This window comes from Vidua chalybeata, chromosome Z (assembly GCF_026979565.1).
Source record: "Vidua chalybeata isolate OUT-0048 chromosome Z, bVidCha1 merged haplotype, whole genome shotgun sequence".
Taxonomy (NCBI): domain Eukaryota; kingdom Metazoa; phylum Chordata; class Aves; order Passeriformes; family Viduidae; genus Vidua; species Vidua chalybeata.
The window spans coordinates 55,741,984-55,760,410 of NC_071570.1; the positions used below are offsets into that span (position 1 = coordinate 55,741,984).

Below are 18,427 nucleotides of genomic sequence, written 5' to 3' on the forward strand. Positions count from 1 at the left end.
ATGGATCACAGCAGTGCCTAACAGAAAGGACATGAGAACAGGCAAATAAGAACTTACTACTGAGAGTCATCACATCACGCCTCCTTGTCCTGGTTTCAGGCAAATTTGGGAGAAAACCTCCAGAAGGAGCCCCCAGAAAGCAAACCCCCATGGCCCCTCCCCCACCTGGTTCAGGAAGAATTTCCTCAGAGTAGTGGGAAAAACCTGTTTATTGAACAGGCAAAGCACTCCCCAGCACAAAAATGAACAATACCAGGTGACAAAAACTCTTTCACCACTCTGAAGAGATGACAAATTCAGAAAGTCTCTCCTGGGAGTGATCGCCCAGTTATAGGTCTCCGGCGCTGGGGATGGCTGCTGCAGGTCACAAAATGCAGGCTCTTGGTGTTTCTTGGTGTTTCCCAGGTCCCAGTCCAGAGCAGGTTCGAATGGTATTCAGAAAAGGGAAAGAAAAAACAGTCCAGGGAAAAAATTCGACTGCCTAGCTAAACTAACTAATAAGCAAAAGCAAAAGCCAGGGCAAAAGCAAAAAGCAGGACGGGAGCAAAGTGAAAGCAAGCAAGCCAGCAAGCACTAGCCTCTCTCCTAAGACACCAACCGTGGGGGGAGGTGAGCCGGCTGGTAACAAGACAAAACAAACCTTCACTTTTCAGAGCCAGTCCTGAAGGCACAAAACATAACATCAAGCATAAACAGAACACACGATTGGGGATACAAGCACCATAATGTCACTCTAGGACACTCCTGCACCAGGGCAGAGACAAGGTCCGCATTACCACTGCACATGCAAGAAACAACAGGAAATGGAGATAATGTTTAAGCACACACTGACAAAGCAGCAACCCTTACAACAAAATTAAAAATAGTACATAATTCATTAATCAAATGAAAGACTAGGTGATACCTACAGCAAGTTCTGCAGATACGATACATAATTTGGATAAAAATTGTTGCTCTACAAATCCCTCTGAAATAATCTTTTAACAATACAATTTTTTCATCAGCTCCTGAAAACACTTGGGAGTAAATGGCAAAAATTGCTTGCTCTTCTATTATTTCTGTCATTTAGTAAACCTGAAGAGTCTTCTATCTTGTACAGTCTACCTTCATGCCCTTCAGATGAGACAGGATTGAGGTGAAACATATTTGCGAGCAGGACAGGGATTAGAGACTCAGACCTCTGACATGACTCCTAACTCTCCTGTTTCCACGCTACTTTCTGCTTCACAGCTAAACCACCAATCTAGTCACCTCTTAGAATGCCACACATCCAGCAATTTAAACACTTAGAAAGCTTTCATTCTGTGATAAATACTATACAGGAAGAGGTATACTGACTGAAGTAACAGTAGCACTGAATTTTTGCATTTTCTTGACTAGCTTGTAGAGGGAGATAGATGTCAGCCCTGATGTTCTGCACCTCCCTTCATTGTTATGTATATTTACAGTCATAGAACCAGATACATGTAGTCCAATTCTGAAGCATGAAACAGGATAAATACCAAACACAAATTTGATTTACTGAATTTAATTTATTTACAAATTTAATTTACTGAAAAATCATAGCTAAAAATGGGGGGGGGGGGGGGAATTTTGAATTTTTACCTCCCAGGAAGACCTTGAAAAAGGCTTACCTGGGCAAATTCACAAATTACATTTTTTCTCTTGCATGAAGAAACAGAGTTGGAGAACTTCATGATCGTTTCAGCAACTGTTCCATTATGAGATGCTTCCACATTCCCCAGGAAAAGAGATAGAACTGGTCTGTGTGAGCTCTTATTTAAGAGTTTTAGAAAGCCACTGAATTTGTAAGAGATAAAAGATTAGGGCATAGATACAAACAAAAATTTTGAAATAATGCAAAGGATGACAGCCAAGTGTCAAGGGGGGGGCTCACAAAAAGGAGCTCGAGGTCTAATCTGGCTCTATGTTTCCTGGAGTTACCTGCCTCTTCCTGCTGTCTCCAGGCTGTACTTCTTACCAACTGTACTTCTTATTCTTACAGAAACTTCTAAGCCTCGTACAGACAAAGCTTCCATACTCTGCTCCTGAGGAGTGTTCTGGTGCTGTAGTATCTTTAGGATTCAGGACCATTTCATAATTAACCCTGTACTTCTGGTGGATAGGACAGATAACTGCACAGCAGTAGACCACAACACTGTCAATACGCAGGCCAACTGCTTCTGTTATTCAACAGCTTTTTGTTGCTGGGGATTGTCACGTGGTTCCTACCTAATGTTTTGTTTTCAATCTAAAGAGCTCCTGATCTAAAGAGCTCCTTCACATTGATAAGAGATCCAGAAAGCAATGTAACTTGTTGTAAGTGCTCCTACATTGCCTTCTTTTGTCAACAATTTTTCTCATACACTCATGTTTCTTAGCATGCAGTACCTAAACTAGACATGGTACTCCATGCTTAGTATACACTTCACATCACTGACTTTTTTGTTACATTCATCTTTTGAAACCCCAATAGGCATTTGCCTTGTGACATTGCCACCTTGTGATGCATGATAACCCCCAGATCCTTTCAGGAATATATTGCCTAATCTTTTGGATGTTACTCCATGTTAGCTTATTCTTTTTTGGTAAATATAACGCTTGGCAGCAGTTCCTATTGAGTTAGCACCTCATTCTCCTTTCTTAAATAAACTTTCCAACTTATGAAAATTATTTTAAACTCTACTCTGTCTCTCCAGCATGATCACAGTCACTACCACCTTGGTGTTGATGGCAAATTTAAATAAGGACATTCTCATTCTATCATGCACATCATTAAAACATCAAGTCATACTGGAACTTGAACAGACCCTTCAGCAACACAACCCAACAAATCCTTCCAATGCTGACATATGCATGTGCTTCTGTGTATCTGCACCCATGAAAATGTCTGTGTGTGCATGCCCATCTACATTCTGAAAATAAGCATATTACACTGATCACAAAACTTTGCTGGTTTTGATGTTGGTGTAGAGGCAATTGATTCAGGTTGCCTTCTGTACAAATAAAGCCTGTGAACACAGCATGCTCACTGGACTTAACTGACTTGTACACTCCACAACCACCCCTAGGAAATCAAGTAGAGAAGTTTTACTGATGCACAGTAGCATACACAAAGCCCAGCACACTGCAAAGTTCTATGTTGTTTTAAAAAGTCCTCCTACAAAAAACTCCACCAAGAAATAAAAGCAAAACATGCTTTCAAAAGTTAATATGAAGCTTAAAAAGAAACTACTTCTTTCTTCTTATGTGCACTATTGAACAATGAGTTCTGGTCATAACACAGAATTACTCTAGTGAATTGTATAAAGCAACACTATTTTTCTGAACATATTTAGAAGAAAACAGAGAAAAAAATTGCAGACTAATTTAAAAAATTTGCTTAGCTATGCAAAGTTGCTAAGCAAATGTGGAAGTTACTGCAGAAAAGAAAGTGTCAGACTTGCACAGACTTGCTAGCGGGGTGCTCAGAGTTATACTGCTGTCAAAAATTCTCTAGGTAAACATAAAAAGAAATAGTTTGTGCTGAAGCATTTTTAAAAATTCATCAGAGATACCTTAAATATTAATAAGAACATATTTTAAAACGGTCTTTTAAATATTAAGGCACGTGCATGTATACTATATTAATGTATGATTGAAAAAAATCTGTTCTTTCCACAAGAGTCACTTCAAGGTGTGGGGATTTTTTTTCGTTTTTTTGATGGGGGGGGGGGGTTGGTTTTGGGTTTTTTGTTGTTTTTTTTTTTTTTTGGTTGGTTTTTTGTTTTGCTGGTTTTTTGGTTGTTGTTGTCTCTCCAGAGAAATCTTTGTTAACCCAAACTAACATGTTCAAAATAACAAAATCCAATTATCTGGCAGTTTTTAAGAACTGATTACTGACATGGTTTTGAATGTTTCTTAGATGAAATCACTAACTAACACTTTCACATTAATCGATTGGTGTCAGCAGAATTCTGGAGAGCTATGCTGCAGGCTCCAACACCGAAGTAGTAACCAATTAAGGAAGTCAGCTGAAAAAAATGATGCAAATATCGGAGTTGTCAATGGCAAAATAATCTCATCTCAGTGGTGTCAAAGGAAGAGTAAAAAAATGCCACATACTTACTTCACAGTGTAAGAAAACAACTTCAAACAAAGATTTAGTAATCAAATCATTTTCAAATAAATACATCAATTAAAATCTATGACGAAATTCTTCAGGAAACTATATTTTGGGCCATATTTATGTAATTTTATGACAGATACATGTTAGTATAATTGCAGAAGCCTTTTAAGATTTTTTATGGTATTATATAACATACTTGCTAAAAAAACCAGGTATTTTTATTCAGAGACAAATAATAAAATTAACAAAAAATAATAAAATGTAGAAAGAAATAATAAAAAGGTAAACACCAAGACAAATATATATCCAGTTTACTTCTTCAAAAATAATTAACATTTTTACACGTTTTACACACTTTTTGAATAGGGACAAAAAAACCACTGTTTTTTTTTTGCTGTATCAATCATCCATAAATAACTCTGAAGCACAAATAACACTGCTTTGCTGAGCTGCTAAGTTCTTGGCCTGCTGAGTTAGCAAGGATGTCCACAGCAGGGTGTTGAGAAGGGCAGTGTTAAATCCTGTTCAAAATAGGGTTCTCATTTCTCCATACTCTTTGTTTGGCTATCATCATCATGAGGGCCTCCACCAAACTACATGTCATAGAAAGCTACCTGACACAATCTGTAGTGCATTCTTTACCTTCCACAAGCAAACCATCAGAATCTATTAAAATTACTTTACGCTGATAGCACTAGAGACATGACAAATCACAGGCCAAGAGTCAGATACCAAAGAATGTGTCTCAGGGCATTGGGGCCAGCCCCATTTGCAAGCAAATGATATTGTGAGAAGCTGGCATGCTCAGTGCATGACAAACTGATGCAATTTCAGTACTGTCGGAGAAGCTGGGTGAGATTTCTCTGATGCTGGCTATGGTTAGTGTACAGAATTGTGCAGAGTTCCCAGATTTGAATCACTTGGGGCCTGAAAGGGCTTCACTTGACAAGCCACAAATAATTACACTACACTCGTTCTATTGTACTCTATTACTTTGCCTCTTATCTCTAGGCTTTGAGCACTCATGAACAAGCAAGGTCGCTTCTATTTTGACCATGATGCAACAAAACATTGTTCTTTTCTGATATGATAAATAAAATACAGCCATGCCGACTAAACATTTTTATCAGGTCCATTTTCCACTTTTATAAGCAACAACAACTTTGGGAGCTTGTTAGAAGAGTGGAGGTTAGAAATAACCATGCAGGAAAGTTCATGAGCTTTTCACTTAGGAGTGTGATATAGATATCTCGTTACTGTAAAACTCATTTGAGCAACAGGGCATTAAGTTCTTAGCCCGTAACAGATAACAGTGATCTGTGATTAGTTTAAGCACGTTTTTACCCCCTTTCAAATCAGCAATTTTTGACAATTTACAGTAGCAAAAGAAAGCTTTGAATGCGCAGCATGTTACCATTTCTTTCCCAGACAGCAAACACACTTCAAAACTAACCTTTTCTTTATCAGTTCTCAAAACGTATTGTTTAAATACGTCAATTAGGAAAGTTTTGTGTTAGAGGTATTATCCTGGCTAATGCATTCACGGAGAGTAATGCTAACATTCACAATTTATAAAAAAAAAACAAAAAAAAACAAAACAAAAAAAACCCAAAAAAAAAAACCAAAAAAAACCCAAAAAAAACCAAAAACAAAAACAAGGAAAAGCAAACAGCACTGACTTTCATGATTTAAGTAACTAACTTCAAGTAATCTTTTCTTAGCACACAGAACAATTTTCAGGAGAAATTTCCTTATTTTCCCCTGGTTAGACAAAAAATTACTCTTTTAATTTAGTGTTCTATACTATGAACCAGATGGTACCAGTTTTTTTCACCCTTAAAACTATGTTTAGAGGTTTCCTAAAGCTACAATTAGACATAAGCCAGGAAAGGATAAATTCAAATATGAAGACTAAATGTACATAGAAAAAAAAATATTCTACCAAGAACCCTCAAACTGTTTCTGATCCCTATTATCATATTCTCCTTATTTTCCAGATAAATATGTAGTAGCAAGTAGGTAGCAGAAGATAAAATGTCAAAAGACTTCTTAGCTGCAAGTGCTGAACTTCTTGCAAAGTATATTTTTCTACTTTGCCTCTAATTCAGACCAAGATAAGGACTGCGTTATTTGAGAGAAGAAAATTACTACCTCAAAATACACTCTCATCAAGCTCTTACGGAATTGTTTCAAAAAATATTATCTCCTTCTTCCCAAATGGAAAAAGAAATCCATGGCAAAACTTGTCTGATATTGAAACATTTCTGACAAGGGTTCTAAAACCAAAATTAGGAACTGATTTTGATAGAGAGGAGAAATACGAAAAGGAAATTAATTTAAAAAAAAACAACAAACCCCACCAAAAAAAAAAACAAACAAACAATAAACACTAAACCAAACAAAACAAAAAAATCCACCCCAAACTGAGCCATACTTCAGAATCTACTTGAGCTTTCTAGTCACCGTGTCAGAGGCAATGGTGCAAAGATGCTGTTCCTACCAATCACACAATCACATCCACATTCTGAGCACTCAGCAAAAGGAAAGGCCTTTGGCATTTTCTATTCAACATTTTCTATTCAACACCAAAAATAGATATTGTCACTAATCACTGACTTTTTATGCCTCTCATTAGAACATAAACCCAGAAGGGAGGTCTTTGGCTTTTAGTGAGAGAATGAATCTCTAATTAGAAATCTGTTTTGAAATGTTCTCAATCTTGTTTGTAAGAATGAAGCATTTCAAAATTTTATAGGAAGTATGTCATCACAGGAGATAATTTTTCTTAGAATTTGGAACAAATCAGAAAAATAATAATATGTTTTTTGATTTTATAATGGCACAACTTTCAAATCCAATGTTGATGTGCATTTTTTCCTGAATATCCATTTCTTCACATATTGAAAGCAAAGCTAATATTTTTATTACATTCCCTGACATTACCATAAATTTACTAGTCCATTAATTTACTATTAAACTGAAGACATACTGCTTTTTTTTTTTTCTCCACATCTTGAAAGAACAAGAAAGTCAGACTGTAATTACCTTGCAGCTCAACTGCATGGAAGACACATGATCAGGAGTCCTATTCTTGGTAAGAGCTTGATTACTAAATAAAGAGTAGAAAAGGGAATCTATACACAAAGAAAGAGTCCTGTGCAAAACCAAAAGTAGAGGCAGTTAGCTGTATTTCTCAACACATATGGTCCTTTTTCATAAAAGCAGTGTATTGTAATCAATGCAGACTTGCTGCTGAACAATTTATTATTTCATTATCTAATCAAGATTTTGTTTATCCTTTTGTAAAAGATTATAAGGAAAGCTTTAGATTTCATTATTTTCCAATCTGAAGATACTGCCACACTTGAATACCTTTGCTCTGGTATAAAAAGGGCTTCCATTTTTTAAAAATGAATCAATTGCAAGAGAGACAATAAATATAAAAAAATAAAATAATGAAGATTGGTAATTCTTATTTTACCATTTTCAAGGTAACCTAGTGGGACAGAAGACTTTCATGGAAGTTTTATAGTGTTTTCACTCTGTTAAATAATTAAATACTCAAATAGTAAGAATATCTTTTTGGATATGCAATACTTTCACAGCAATTCATCAGCAAACAACTATTATCAAGTGTAGGCAACTCCTTTCAAGAGTGACTTTTGAAACTCTGTGCAGCATTCCCCAGCTGTGTCATAGAAGCCCTGGACTTAACTGGGATCCACAAACACTGTGACATCTTAATAAATAATACACTAGATGGAGGTTGCAATGGAGGTTTGGCTGTCACTTCTCATAAATTACTTGCCATAATCAGTACCCTACACTGAGGGCAAATTCAACATCCAAAATCATCTTCTCAGATCTCTTATTTATATACTCCTAGAACAGGAGGTTTTTTGAACAAGAGGTGGAGCTCTCACTGCACCAACAGAGAAGGAATGAGAAGAAATATACTTTATTTCAAACCTGGCATGGACATGGAACTCCTTACTCATTATATACTCCTTCTGTCTCATCTTATTTCAACGCTTGAAGGTATCCAAGCCTGTGCTGTGCCCCAAATACTTTATTAAAAAAAAAAAATACCAAAACCAAACTACTGTCATGGTTTGACACTGGCGCAATGCCAGCGCCCCCACGAAAATGCACCTTCCCTAAATAAATGCTGTGAGATGTTATCAGGAACAGAGCAGAGCAGGCCCAAGCTTAATAGCAAAGGAAAAAAACTTTATTAAACTACTACTAATACAGAAAACACATAAACTAAATCCAGGATGAAGACCTTTTAAACCACCCCTCCTCCTCCCAATTCCAAAAACACCCAGCCATGAAACATCACCCGGGATTCTTGATCAAATTACCACCCTTCAGGTAATCTATACTTAAACAATCAAGGGAGAGAGAAGTCTCTCTTGCACCACAGACCCCCCAGGAAACACAGCTGCCACCCTGTGTTTCCCTGTCACACATGGCCACCACCCGGAAGAAAAAATCTGCCAGTGTGACACTCTCCATTCCATGTCACAGTGCTCTCACCACCGTGCATGGACAGACTGCTCGTAGGGCTCCTTTAAGGATGCTTTGCCACGGACCCAAAGATACAACAGTTCAGTTTCTCATCCTGGGACTACAGTCCCCCCCATTTTCCCCTGGGGCCGAGGGGTCCAAAAACAGGACTCATCTTCTTCCCGAAGACAGAGGGCATCACCATTCCCTCTTCAGCTCTCTTCGTTTCTCGCCATTCTTGTGCTGTTCGAAGCTGAAACAGGTCTCCCTGGGTCACCACTGCATCCCCCTAAAATGCAGTCTCTATTGCAGGAGATTTTGGTTCAGTCCATGGCTAATAAGAAAAGTCCAGCTAAAAGCTACTTCATCATCTCCTCCCACCTAAATATTTCTTCTTCTACCATCTCAGGTCCCGGACTATCTCTCTTCCACTACAAATCAAGGAGGAGTAATACTTTTAAAAAGCCTTCATTTCCTGGAAAGGGTTAAAAGTTCAGACTCCCTGGACGGCTGATATCTCAGTCTGGCGTTCCGCCTCCCACGCTGGGCATTCCCCCCCCCCCTTCTCCTCTCCTCTGCCGGCAGATTTCCAGGTGCTGCCAGGCTCTCTGTCTCTTTCCCTCTTGCGGGGGGCAAAGGCATCTCCACTTCTCTCCACCCTTCCGTCCACAGGAGCTGGCTCGGTTCCAGACCCTCAGCCCCTCGGCCTACCTGGGCAAGGCCGCGTGGCTTCCCCTCCCCCACCCAGCCTAAGGCTGGGCAGGGGAGCGTCTGCACTCTCTGATGACCAGAACCAAAAGAGAGAGTTCTCCTGGGAGTTCTTGCTTTTAACCCCCTGTGTTCTCAGAGGCGTGTCCATACTTTCAGTGGTCACTCCAGGTGCCAATATCCAAACCTGATTGGATTGGTTTGACCCAGCTTCCTGGAAAAAATTCACTTCCATGTCAAACCACAACACCTACAACATTTATTGGTTTATGAAATGTGAAATTTATAACACAATATATAGGTTGAAATAATAATTTTTAAAAGACTGTTTACATGAAGAGGGTATTCATGCTCTAGCTGCAAGACTTATCACAACATCTCAGAAAAAGTTTATTAACAGACAACATACACTTCTCCTTTCATTTTCTATTAAAAATACAATGCCACTTTCAAAGGGAATTACAACACATCTCTTCTGTCTTTAAAATCCTCTCACAGAATATTATCCAAAATGCTATTTTAGTCTTCCCCAAACCACAAAAATTTCAGGCTTACAGAAAACTGAAAATGAAAAGTTGATATGAGTCCTCATATAATTCCTGTAAACACAAAAATATAATGGATACTGATAGCAAGAGTATTCATAATATAGTGGCTTCAAAGCCCCCATTAGCACACTTCCATGGAGCATACCTAAACCAAGTATTTCCACTACACCCAAATGCAGCACTGAAGTTATCCCACCAAGCACTCTGCACAGAAGCACCTCTAAGGTATCATATTCCAAGTGAAATTCCAAGATAACTTAATAAATCCCATAACAATGGTGACTAACTATCAATTAAATCTGGAACGAATTACATCAGGTGTTAAATATTTCAAAGACCAATTAAAATTGCACTGCAGTAAGAAAAAGGGAGAAATCTATTCCATCTTCCCTCATGTTGCATTTTAAAGCCTGGTGTGTTCTCACTCCTGGCTAATGAAGAATGTACTGTGTACTATGTACTTGTTTAACATTATCTTTGTGGACAAGATTTTACAATTAACATGACTTGATGCTATCTGGAAACATCACTAGGAGCAGTTAAGCATTAATCCCCTGATGAAATAATTCCACTGATAGTATATAAAACAAAATTTTGCCACCAATATCTCCAAAAGATACAGTGGAATTCAAATATATCTTTATTGTGATGCATGTCTGAATGCCCAGCTACCACCAATCTTTCTGAAAATGTAAATTCCTCATTAAAACTGCAAACCAGTGGATACTGGAAGATGAATGGATAATGGATGCTTTGCAGTTACAGTGTACTGATAGAAGGTGTCAACTTTTGCTCTTTCAGATGGAAAATTGATAGAGGTAATCATGCTGCTGCTTCTCTACTCAGCTGTCAACCCTCTCATCACAAATAAAGCATAAGGTATTTCCTGCTCAGGGAAATCTTACATGGCCCTTTTCCAATAAGATTCCATGACTGAATCAGGGGCCTTCATGCAGCTGGAGACAACTGGAGCTACATGTGTCTGTCTGATCAGTCCACAGCTCTGATTGCTGTATACAAATTCAACCAGTTTTCATTTTGGTTTTACCTTTTCCTATTTTCTGCTTTAGCTGCCATTGTGCGCACTGCAAAATCCTTTGTGTCTTACTTTATACTCTTCAAGTTACCACTGCATACCAAGTGGTCAGTTTCATACCACTGACAAAGTCTGTCAAACAGGAAAACTGCTGACAAATGCAGAAGTTACCCACTAAAAAAAAAAAAGAAAAAAAAAGTATTTTTAGAAACAGCAATCTGGCTTAAATTACCTAGCATATTTCCTCTCCTAATATATGCACCTTCATTGGAACATCAAACCCAATAATCAAAATAGCATTTTTCTGACATTACAGAATCACTGACATCTGTCAAACTATCTTTTATCGTCTTCACCATCCTTGTAGGAGAGAAATGCATCTGTACAGACCTACTCTGACTCTCCTGTAGAGAAACCAGGAAATTTGAAAACCTCTATGAAGACACTAAAACTGTAAAAGACTAATTAGATCCAATAGATTGAATACTTCTGTTTAATTTCCTTGAACTTGGAGTGACTGCCGTGTCACAGATTTCAACTTGTGACACAAGGTCAATACATGGTGCGCTTACAAAAGCCCGACTGGTGAGTAAGTAGTCTTCACACTGGCAGATTTTATACTCAAGGCACTCAAAATATGTTCAGATTTTTTATAACTACCAAGCTTACACAGTCTAGAAAAGTGGAAGTGAAAGGCCTAGAACAGAAATACTTTGATATCTTTTTACATAAACTCATAATTATTCCCTCCATACTTTATAATTAACAAAACTAAAAAATATTATCCCTTTATAACTTGCTGTAGTGGCTTATTCTAGATCTTCATGGAAGAACAACTAAAAACTTCCCTTTTTGACTCAATGTACATTAATTTTAAGAGCAAAGAATGCTAAAATACATAAAATATACAAAACTTTAGATCCTTGTGATTTTATACTTCCATAAAGAGAAGTACAGCCTTGTAATTAAACTGCTGCTTCTCTGGAGGTAAAGCCAATGAACTTTCAAAAAACCCACATTAGTTTATGATCTTACATGTCAGATCTTGCTTCTACATTTGCAACTCCAGGAGCAATTTGGAGAGTAGTATTGGAAGTGTTAATTAAAAATGCAGTAAGCACTTGTGTCAGTCAAGTATGCCCTCTGCTCTACAACATATTTAAATGTATGTCACCTTGACCTAAAACATAGCACTGTAAAATTTTTTTGGTCAATATTAATCAAATGTACACTAATTTATTCAGTAACTTTCCTGGGATCTGAATCAACATTAGAAATCTAACTAGTATTTATTATTCTGTTATTGACAAAGGGAGCATATTTAAATGACAACAAGAACACGTGGGTGTCATTTTGAAGTTGAATTGTTCTCTAGAGACATACTTAGTAAGCGCCTACATTTAAAGGTCATTCACTGCCAAATTATGAACAACTGTTGCATTTATTAGCACAGGCTCAATAGTTTAGAAGCTAGTGTCATCAATTTAAACTGACAATGAAATTTAATTGTCCACCAAGAAAACTGACATTTCCCATACTCTGTGTTTCATCATTTTATGTACACACCTAACAGAACTGGAACAAGTGCAAGTTTACTCTGGGATCTTTGTTTGGGTTTTTTTTTTTTTTTTTTGTGTAGGGGATGAGGGAAAAAGACTTTCAAGATTTTATATCAGAGGAATAGTGCTTTAGAAAAGCTGAGCTCCTAAAACAAACACTTTTGAAAGAAAAGTGTTTCCCATTTACTTTATTGACAGAACTCAATCTCAAGCATTGTATAATATTTTTTCCTAATTTTTCTTTCTAATCTTTTAAATCCCTCATATTTTATCTCTCTGGTCAATATATCCCTTTCTATTTCATTATTGCACTGTAGTTTTCCCTCTGAAGCTAGAGAGAAATTTCCACTTTCCATGGCAAGTCATTTCCTCCCTCTCCACAGAACTGATGGATGTCTGACCATTCCACTTTCCAAGTGCTACCTAGCCACATCAGGGAAGAAAAGAAAATAATCTAAAACAACAGGCTTAAGCTGAAAACAAACCAGTAAATTGGTAATTAATACCCCTTTTGTGTCTTTTCTTTCCAGGAAGTAAGAACACAGTAAGAAGTAGCAGCCTGCATCCAGGGCAACTGGATTCTGTTCCACCAAAGATAAGGAAATACAGGGATGTCAGGGAAGCGTGCTATGGCTGCAATGCAGAGCCACCATAGAGAGGAACAACTCTCCCTTCAGTCTCTCATTTCATGCAGGAGGTCACCACCATCACTGTTTCTAACAAAGACACTAGGACAACTATCACCACTCTTCTCTAAAAACCATCCTTGACTGCTGCTTGTCTGCAATGGCCCCAGGAGTCACAGAGAAGGCACCCTCTGTAACCCACTGGTATGTGACTGGACTGGAGGGCAGTTTGCAAGTCAGCAATATTCTATCTGCTTCCATCATCCTTTTCTGCTATTAGTTGCATAACCTCTGATAGTTCCTTGTTCCAGCTACTCCAGTCCAACAAAGCACTTTATTTTTGAGCAAGTTAGCATTTGTGGGAAAGACAACAGTAAAATTATCAACTGTGCAACGTGGTACTTTTGTGATCACAGAATTGTGTAATAGTTTGGGTAGGAAGGGACTTTTAAAGGTCATCTAATCCACTCCTTCTGCAAGGAGCAGAGACATCTTCATCTAGGTCTGGTTGCTGAGAGTCCCATCCAGACTGGCCCTGAGTATTTCCAGGGACTGGCCATTTGAAACCTCTCTGGGCAATCTGTGCAGGGTTTCACTATCCTCACTGTAAAAACTGTGTTTCTTATGTCTAATCTGAATCTACACTCTTTTAGTTTAAAAGCACTTTCCTTGTTCCATTGAAAAGGCCTACTACAAAGCATGTCCTCATCTTTCTTAAAAGCCCCATTTATTGCAAAAAATGGAGCACTGGAGTCCTCTCTTCTTCAGTTTGGACACACAAACTCTCTCAGCCTTTCCTCACTGGAAGAGGAAAGCAGAGCTGCTCCATGCCTCTGATCTATTTTTTGTGGCCCTTTTCTGGACTGATTCCAACAGTCCTCTTTCTTGTATTAGGGACCCCAGAGCTGTATGCAGCAGACACCTTCCATGTGGGGTCTCACCTGAGCAGAGCAGAGGGGCAGAATCCCCTCCCTCACCCTGCTGGCCCGCTGCTTTGGTTGCAGCCCAGGACACATTTGGCTTTGTGTGCAGTGAGTGCCCATGGCTGGGTCATGTCCAGGCTCTCATCAACCAGCACCCCCAAGTCCTTCTCACAGGGCTGCTCTTGATCCCTTCATACCCCAGCCTGGACTGATAACGGAGGTTATCCCAAACCAGGTGCAGCACCTTGCACTTGGCCTTTCTGAATCTCATTAAGGTCCCACAGACACACTTCTGGAGCTTATCCAGGTCCCTCTGGATGGCATCCTGGGTTCAGTAGAGTCACCGCACCACTCAGCTTGGTGTCATCTACAAATTCACTGAGGGTGCACTCGACCCTTTTGTCTGTGTCATTAATGAAGATATTAAATAACACTGGTCCCAGTACAAACCCCTGAGGGCACCACTTGCCACTGATGTCCACTGGGACTCTGAGCCCTTGGCCATCACCCTCTGGATGTGACCCCCCAACAAATCCTTGTCCATCTAACAGCTGATCTGCAGAATTCATCTCTCTCCAATTTAGAGAGAAGGATGTTATGGGGGACCATGTCAAAGGCCTTACTGAAGTGCAGATAAAGGACCCCTGTAGCCCTTCCCTTACACACTGGTGTAGCCACACCATGACAGAAGGCCACCAGGCTGGTTGGGCAGGACTCACCCTTGGTGCAGCCGTACTGGCTCCCTGGCCTCCCTGTGCCTTAGCAGAGCTTCTAGGAGGATCTGTCCTGTGATCTTTCCAGCAGGTGACACTGACAGGTTGGTAGTTGGAAAGGTCCTCCTTTCTATGCTTTTTAAAGATGGTAAACTTTTTTCCAGTCACCTGGGATTTCACACGACTTTTTAAGTATCAAGGAGAGTGGCTTGGCAACTCCATCAGCCAACTCCCTCAGGACTTTGGCATGCATCTTATCAGCATCCATAGACTTAGGCATGTTCAGATTCTTCATGACCCTTATCGTCTCTTACAACTTATTTCCCCATTCCCTGCCTTGCAGTCCATCTACTCAAGAACTGTGGGGAAAAGAGACTGCAAATGAAGACTGAAGCAAAAAAAGTTAAGTAGCTCAGCCTTTTCTTGTCTTTTGTTACCAGTTTGCCAGTGGTGTTCATTGGGAGTACATTTTCTTTGACCTTTAAACCAAACAGTTTTAAATGCTAATATTGTAAAGCTGCTGATGAAAATTAACTTAAAGTGGATTGCCTGTATAATTTCACAGCTAGTACAGAGCAATGGTAAGCGTTCATTAACCTCAGTTTTGTTGTAAGGAGGACATATAGTGTACCTCTTTGAATTTCTGTACTTGGAACAATACTTATGCACATTATTTACATAATCACAAACTGGCAATTAGACTGGCATAAGTTTTTCTCATGAATAGTCCATAAGCCCTCTAGAACACAAAGGAAAGATGCAATGTTATTATCAGGGCAGTTTTCCATATACTCTCCTACAAGTATGACCGACTCAGATGAACTTTAGCTACAATTCCTTGTACAGTTTCACGGTCAGCATAAAGTATGACCATGTTTTGTATGGGATGTAGAATAGAATCTCCTCACCTGATTGAAATGGCAAAATAATCATGCAGGAAAAACTACCAAAATCTACTGAACTACAGCAGCTTTCAGATCCATGAGACTGACTCACCACCAGTAAATGACTAGAGAGGAAAAATGCTGTAACAATCAACAGTGTTGTCATAGAATGTGTTTGCTCTCAGGATCATTTTCTTGGAAGACTCCTAGAATCATATAGTTTCGTTTCTGATTTCTTTGAAGTTTACACAGCTTAATATTCATGAAATTTAAAAAAGCCTAGATAGCAGGAGTCATAGACAGTATTACATTTAAAGAAAAAGAAACTCATTAAACACAAATACTAAAAATAAACATTACTATGATAAATCCTATTTGTGTAATATGCACATCTTAGAAATCACTGTCACTTCAATTAACCTGCTCAACTAGGATGTGGCGGAATTGTGGTGCTATTGTAATTACACTCAATCACATTCAGTCAAAATGTTTGAAAGCCAAGCACCCAAAATCACACAGGTGTCTTGTAGAGAGTCACTTACATTCAAGTTCACCCACGAGGCAAAAATATTTATGCTGCTACACTACCACATTAATACAGCTAAAGTGGTTTATCTTCTGCAAGGCCTGCAAACACTTGCTAGTAGTGAGGACCAAATAATATACAGCATTAAGCATAAGGAATATGAACTTGCTTCATGGAACTATGCCTACATGGATTAATCTTCTTGAAGTTCTACAAGATTCAATTTTTTTTTTTCTAAGCTACTAACTGAATTTATTTAATAGGGGAAGCAAGCTTTGAATATCCACTTTCAGATAAATACCCTGGGTTTTGTTCCACCTGTCTCCACCCCGCACCATGTGAATGTGCTACTGTCCAACAGTTTTGTGGGGTGAGAAAACTACTGAGAACAAAAAGGACCCCTAAAAACTGTGCAAACTAATCTGCCTGTTCAAGGAGAGCCAGCTACACAGCTGGCTACCCAGGACAGTGTCCAGGCAAGGATGGAGACTTCACAGTCCTCTGCACAACCTATGCCAGTGCTTGACCACCCTCATGATAACAAACCAGTCTTGCCTTATGTATAAAGAGCATTCCCTGTGTTCTGACGTTTGCCCACTGCCAACTCTCCTGTCACTGGGCACCAACACCAAGAGTCTGGCCACCTCACTCTGGCTATTCAGATCATCTATACACATTGAAGAGACACTCCTGCCCCTTTTCTTCTCGAGGATGAGCAGTCCTGGCTCTCTCAGCCTTTCCACATGCAAGAGATACTCCAGCCATTTCACCGTGTTTGGCCCTGCACGGGAGCTGGACCCCGCAGGGCTGAGCGGCGAGGGAGCAGCTGCCTCTTCTCCCTTGCTGGTCACGCTGCACCAGCCCCTGTCGCTGCTGCCCCGCCCCGCAGAACAGAGCTCGTGTGAGGCAGCAGGTGTCTGGTGGGCTGACACCATCCTTCCCGCGCCGAGAGGGGCCGAGCAGGGATGGGCTGCGCTGGGCAGTGCACGCTGGGCGGGGAAAGGTCAGCCTGGACAAGGGGTGTACAGAGCAGGGCTGGGACGGCTCTACAGGACACGGTTAGTCAGGGCAATGCTGGAAAGAGCAGGGCGGGGCAAGCGCAGGGCAGAGATGGGGAGAACAGAGCAAGGCTGGGCAGACCTGGAGAAAGCTGGCGGGGCAAGGACGGGCTGCGCTGGTCGGGGCAAGGCTGGGCAGGGCAAGCCGGGGCTGGCCTAGGCAGGGAGGGCAGGACGGCCCCGGCACGCTAACGTCTGCCAGACGCCCCAGCGCAGCCCCCGCTGGCTGTCGGCACATGTCCACCCCGAGGCGCGGGCGTGCCCCGCCCCGGCGCACCTCACCGTGTATCCCCGCTCCAGCTCGCTCTCCTCGTATCGGAAGGACGGGATGAACACCTCCATGCCGGCTCTCCTCAGCGCGGCGGGAGTGCCGCCGCCATCTGCGCGCCCGTCACGTGACCATACATCACGTGACAGGGCGGGGCGGGAGTCATGCTCGGCCCCGCCCCCGCGTCTCTTCGCGCTGCCGGGACGAGGCGGGAGAAGCTTACCCTGGAAAAAACGTGGTTTAAAACGAACGGTGCTCGACAGCGTTGGCTTCTGGTTCAGCCAGAGCTGCAGCACTACTGCGGAGCACACAAAAAACGGAGGGAAAAAAAAATTAACTTCTAGAGGATTGTTAATACACACCTAAATTCACACCACAGCTCAAACCTGAATCACAGAATCGTTAGAGTTGAAGGGACCTCTGGAGATCATCAAGACCAATCCCATGCCAAGGTAGGGTCACCTAGAGCAGGTGACACAGGAACACATCCAGATGGGTTTGGAGAAAGGGAAGAGAGAGAGACTCCAGGGCCCCCTGAGCAGTCTGTTGCAGTGCTCTGTCCCCCTCAGTTCTTAGGTTGAGGTGGAATTTCTTGTGTTGTAGTTTATGGCCATTACTCCTGATACTACTGGGCACTACTGAAAAGAATCTGGCACCATCCTCTTGGCACCTGACTTTGAGATATTTGTATGCATTGTTGAGATCCTCTCAGTCTTCTCCAGACGAAATAGGCTGAACTCCTGCAGTCTCTCCTCATAAGATAGACGCTCCATTTCCTTCATTTTTTGGCCTCCTCCAGGCCCTCTTCAGTAGTACCTTGTCCTTTAGTACCAAGACTAGAACACTACACTCCTCATGTGGTGTCACTGGAGCTCCCTCCACCTGCTGGCCACAGTCTTCCCAATGCACTCCAGGATGCCACTGGCCCTCCTGGCCACAAGGGCACTGCCAGCTCATGGTC

The 18,427-nt window shown here is 40.6% G+C and overlaps 1 protein-coding gene across 1 annotated transcript in view; it reads right to left on the reverse strand.

Moving 5' to 3' along the window:
* Window positions 1-17,593, reverse strand: part of SNX24 (sorting nexin 24) — a 91,433-nt gene extending 73,840 nt beyond the window's left edge. The window contains exon 1 of the mRNA XM_053968952.1: window positions 17,481-17,593. Coding sequence (XP_053824927.1) covers window positions 17,481-17,540 — 60 coding nt within the window. The 5' untranslated portion in view covers window positions 17,541-17,593. The remainder of the gene's footprint in view (window positions 1-17,480) is intronic.
* Window positions 17,594-18,427: the final 834 nt, after the last annotated feature.